Source organism: Eucalyptus grandis, chromosome 3 (genome assembly GCF_016545825.1).
Source record: "Eucalyptus grandis isolate ANBG69807.140 chromosome 3, ASM1654582v1, whole genome shotgun sequence".
NCBI lineage: Eukaryota > Viridiplantae > Streptophyta > Magnoliopsida > Myrtales > Myrtaceae > Eucalyptus > Eucalyptus grandis.
This window is the reverse complement of record NC_052614.1, coordinates 25,971,080-25,975,958: the sequence shown is the minus strand read 5'-3', so window position 1 is coordinate 25,975,958 and position 4,879 is coordinate 25,971,080. Positions and strand designations below refer to the sequence as shown.

The 4,879-nt window shown below is 42.2% G+C and overlaps 1 protein-coding gene across 1 annotated transcript; it reads right to left on the bottom strand.

Moving 5' to 3' along the window:
* Positions 1-216: 216 nt before the first annotated feature.
* LOC120291100 lies at positions 217-3,138 on the bottom strand. The gene is made up of 2 exons (XM_039308051.1): positions 2,081-3,138; positions 217-681 (listed from the first exon to the last, which is right to left on the bottom strand). The coding sequence occupies exons 1-2, from the start codon at positions 2,104-2,106 to the stop codon at positions 345-347; spliced, it is 363 nt and encodes a 120-aa protein (XP_039163985.1). The 5' UTR covers positions 2,107-3,138; the 3' UTR covers positions 217-344.
* Positions 3,139-4,879: the final 1,741 nt, after the last annotated feature.

Sequence of the window (4,879 nt, the reverse complement as noted above, 5' to 3'; positions counted from 1 at the left end):
ATTTTGAATTTCATCACAATATAGACATGAGAAAGTAAACAAATTTCATGTCACGCCCCGATCCCCGAATGCATGCCCATCCCTCACTTGGTCCATTAATAACGACGTCCCAGGACGCATCGCCGACTCTTTCGTTTTTAATAACACATGCGGAAGTAGTTATAAATTCTCAGACAATAAAACATTGGGATAAGAAAGTAGGACTAAATTCCGAACTTTCAAAAATCACCACACTTATATACATTGCAAACCAATGCACATATATATAAAGCTGGCTACCAAGTCAAGTTCAACTTAAACAAGTCCAGGAACAAGGTCTACAAGCGGGGGTGGGGTTCCATAAGCTACGGGTCCTCATCCACCTCTTTGTCATCTTCCTCGTCCTCCTCTCCATCTTCCTCGCTCCAACTGGAGCTTTCAGCAGATTGCACCGGACTTCCGAGGTCTTCAAAATTTAGGTTTGATGCATCTACGACAGGGCTCGGAGGTGGATCTGCATTGCCTTTCCCAAAGGCAGCCTCTAGAACACACAGAGGTATCTCAAACTCCGGTAGGAGACCCTGTCTCTGGCCATCTTGAGCCTGGCGGTACCACGATCTATATCGATAGGGTACCTTGTGGGTGAAACCCACATCGATCCAAACTATATATCTCACTAGCTCATAGGAGCCCATATGGCACGCATAGAACGGAAAGTAAGAGGTCTGCTTTGTGATCTTCTTAGGCCAACCCAAAAATTCAGGAGGGGCCATCTATGAACCTGAAATGGTTATTCAATAACTAATGGGACAACGTCTTGATAAGTTCTACCCCCTCAGACTCGATTAGTAAACCAATACGCTAACCGGGCTGCCTATGCACACACGGGTCAGAGGACTTACCTTGACCTCAGATTCCACCTATATATTAGCACAATTCAATAGGCACCTAAGTAATCATATCACGGATCGATATCTCGATCAATCGACCTAGTCGATTTCATGTCAATCGGAACATTCATCGGTCATTTCAATTTAATCAATCAATTCATGACATTAGATCAAATTATTGATCAATCGACCTAGTCGATTACATGTCAATTGGACCATTTCTAGGTCAATTCCAATCACCAAATCACACGTACTCTCTCGGTCGTCATTTTCGCCAAGGTGATAAATATACTAGACAATTGCGTGCGTTCTTTAAAACATCGTTTTCGCCAGCGACGTCCTTAGTCACCGAATCACGCATGCCTATAACAATGTATTTGATAGACAGTTACATACGTTCTTTAAGACACCGTTTTCGCTAGTGATATCCTTTATCACCAAACCACGTATGTCTATAACAATGTATTTAATAGACAGTTATGTGTGTTCTTTAAGACGTTGTTTTCGCCAGTGATATATTTCATCACCAAACCACGTATGTCTATAACGATGTAAGTCTAGATCAATACGTGCGTTCTTTAAGGCACCGTTTTCGCTAGTGATATTTCTAATGACCGAACCACGTAGGTCCATAACATTGTACCTAATTGGTCTTAGCCAAGAGTATTCCCAATTCACTCTCACGATTCTCTCCATGTTACAACTCATCAAAGCATTATCAATGCTAAATAAACATACTCAACTACCAATCAACCATTCAATTTCACTCAATTTCAATCAATTTAGGATAAATTCCTAAAATATCACAATTAATTCAATTCCACGCAACGTATAGCTCAAATAAATAAACGAACTGCACCACGACAATCCGCACAAAATTTCGGTCGTCGGCTATCCTTGCCTAGTTTCCGAAAAATAAATAATTAAATAATTAATTTCAAAAATTAATAAATAAGTACTAAAAATCCAATTTATGACCGTAATGCCTAATTGAAGCCCGATAAGTGTCGGAAAAAATCCCAAGATGCATTCAATAAATAATAACATGTTTCTACTTGCTAATGACTATATCTAACCACCTAACATGCATCACATTTAATTTAATAATCACTAATCTACTATAATCTAAGCACCTAATTGCACTTAATTAAATCTAATCAACACTTAAGCATAATTAGCAAACTAAGAAAGCATTAGTGAGTAAAACTCACTTGATTGAAAGCGGAGACCGAATCATTGCGACAGTGGCGCGATGGTGGCCGAAATCGAGCTTTCGACAACACCGGGGCTTAGACGGGCCTTAAACTTGGGCCAACAAATCTCAGCCCAACCGAGATTTGTTCTTGCACTGGACTAGGCTCGCTTTTGGGCTTGGGCTTGGGCTTGGCTGCGATTGGGTCTTCTTCGCGGGCTGGGCTTGCGGACTTCGCGGGCTAAACCAGAAAATTTCGTGGGCTGAAGGTGGGCCGAACCAACTTGGGCCTCACTGATTTGGGCCTCCAGTTGTGGCTCACTTTGGACTAGGCCACTTGTGGATTTGGTGGCCCAAGGAGCTGATGTCTTCGAATGGGCTTGCAGCTGAACTTAGGTGGATCACGTGGGCCTGTTCTTCGATGGGCTGCTGGAGTTGGCCAATCCAGTGGAATACGCGAAGAAGCAGCTCGATTGTTGCTGCTGGGTGAACTCGAAATCAACGCTGGAGGGGACGAAGGAGCTGGGTCAACAAACCGGCAGAGGGAGCGGCTTCGGTTGACCAGTGGGGACGCGTGGACGGTGAGACTTCTTCACGCGGCTGGATCCGCTGGCTGAGGAGACCAAAGACGCTGGCAGCGAGAGAGAAGACACGGAGCAGCAGGCGTCAACGTGGAACTGCTGCAGGGTCTTCGGTGCTGGGGTTTTGACCGAACGTGGCTGACGAAGATACGAAGCACGGAGTAGCTTCAGTGAAGACGTTGCTGGGGAAATCTGCTGGAGCTGACCGAAACTTCGGTGGTCGCTGGCAGCGGAAAAATACGCGGCACAGAGTCCACGAACGTGCTGTGGTTGACCGGATGTGCTGGCGCAGAGAAGACGCGCGGTTTGGAGCAGCTGCAGGCGTGTGGACGACGCTGCTACTTCGGTGGATCTCGTGTCTTCACAGCAAGGGAAACTGACCGAAAAGGCTGGGGCTTGGACGCGTGGAGTGAGGCTGCTTCGGTGGTTCTCCCTCAGTTGATGTTCGCACAAGGCAATGGAGGAAAATAGAGGAGATATGGCCGGTTGTGAGGATGTGAGGGAGAGAAGAGATAGAGATAAATGATGAGGCCCCTTTACCTTTTAAGTTCCACAACAAATATCTCCTTTGTTCTTATCTCTCCATATGGTACCGTCACCCACCAGCCTATTTTCAGTCCAAATTGCCCCTTCTAGAGGGTGGAGTTGGTCCAAAAGTCACAACTCATGGGGGCACACGAATTTCCTAACAAAAAGGCATCAATTGCACATCAATTCTCCCTCAATTCATTCTCAATCGGCTCTCATAAAATCAATCGACGCCTCAATGTCTCAATTGCTATTTTTCCTCATCCAATAACCCCTCATGCTTCTCAATTTCGCAATCGACAACCATCTTCAGCATTTTCTGCACAAAAACAACCCCGCAATGACTTTTCCCCAAAAGTGTCAAAGCCGAAAATCTTCCGAGACGAGTCGTGGATCCTAGAATTTATTGTTATATGACAAAACCTTCAATTTTTGAAATCGGACTTGAATCGGCGATTAATTTCCATTTGGCACGTTTTTAGCGTAACCTAGACTACTTGGTAGTTTTCAAAACTTTTTAAGACAAATGACCTGTGGTCGATTTTTTTCGAACCACTATGTACCCACTCGACTCAATAGCGACTCTCGATTATCATGAAAATCTCAATGATCCAATTACGGACACAGGTACCAAAATGATAGTAAAATCGATTAGTGTCGGCCGATGAAATTTTCCAATTTAGTGAAGTCACCCACGATCGGCCACACATCTCTCGTCGAACAGACCTATCTCTTATCTCAAATCAATTTTTAACTGTGCTGCAATGGCCTCTAAAGATGAGCACGGTCGAGAAGTCGAATTCTGGTCGAATTCTCAAGTCTATTTGTTTTAAAGTCCTTAATAACTTCTCTAGCTAGTCTAGTTATCTCGAGAGTGATCGGCTTTGATAATAGCCCTATAGATGCGTCAATGAAATGCCCGATTAATTAAGTAGAAAACAGGTTGAGAAATTCGGGATGTCACATTTCACTAAGGACTCGACTTTAGAATCCATATTGAAAAATCTATGCAAAAATAATAAGAGGTCTGACTTAACAAGGGTAGAATAGACATTTCGAATTTCATTCACAGTAGATTTCTAGGCAAATTTTGCAAAAATGGAAATCAGGCCAAATAACATGAAAATGATGCAAACATGCTTTAAGACTTTCTAAGAGATGTTGAGTTTGATTAGGGTCGAATTATGACAATTGCAAAAGTGTGCAAATCAATCATAAACATGGTTGAACATGATAATTGGCTCATTAGGCTACCTAAACAAGACATGAAATTTGTGAAATTCAAACATGACATAGGGCTAAATGCAACGAATAAGTTTGGTTAAAATATTTTAACCCTAAATTGATGTACAAAAAGTCACACAAACTCATTAAAATTGATAGGTGACTTGTCATTAAGGACAAAATGCTCGACAATTTCAGTTATAACATGTTAACTTGATGCATGGTTTTCGCATGATAAAAAAATCTTCAAATAAGGCATGCCGTAAATTATTACAAAGCTTGTGATATGCTCTAGATATGTTAGAAGACACCATGTGCAAATTTAGCTCTTAAAGAGCTCCAATGAAGACGTTCTTGTATGTACATGATCAACCACAATTGCAGCAAGGGTAGCATAGAACATGAATTGTTTTCAATGATCTAATGACATGATAAATTCTATGAAAATTTCTACATGTAGAATGCAATGTCACGATTATTTTTTG

What these genes read in the sequence shown, in the direction of transcription:
- LOC120291100 (XM_039308051.1), bottom strand. Translation starts at nt 2,106, where the DNA reads ATGATTCGGTCTCCGCTTTCAATCAA. An exon ending in CGGTCTCCGCTTTCAATCAA is followed by an intron (nt 682 to 2,080) that starts GTGAGTTTTACT and finishes TCCGTTCTATGC; the next exon opens with GTGCCATATGGGCTCCTATG.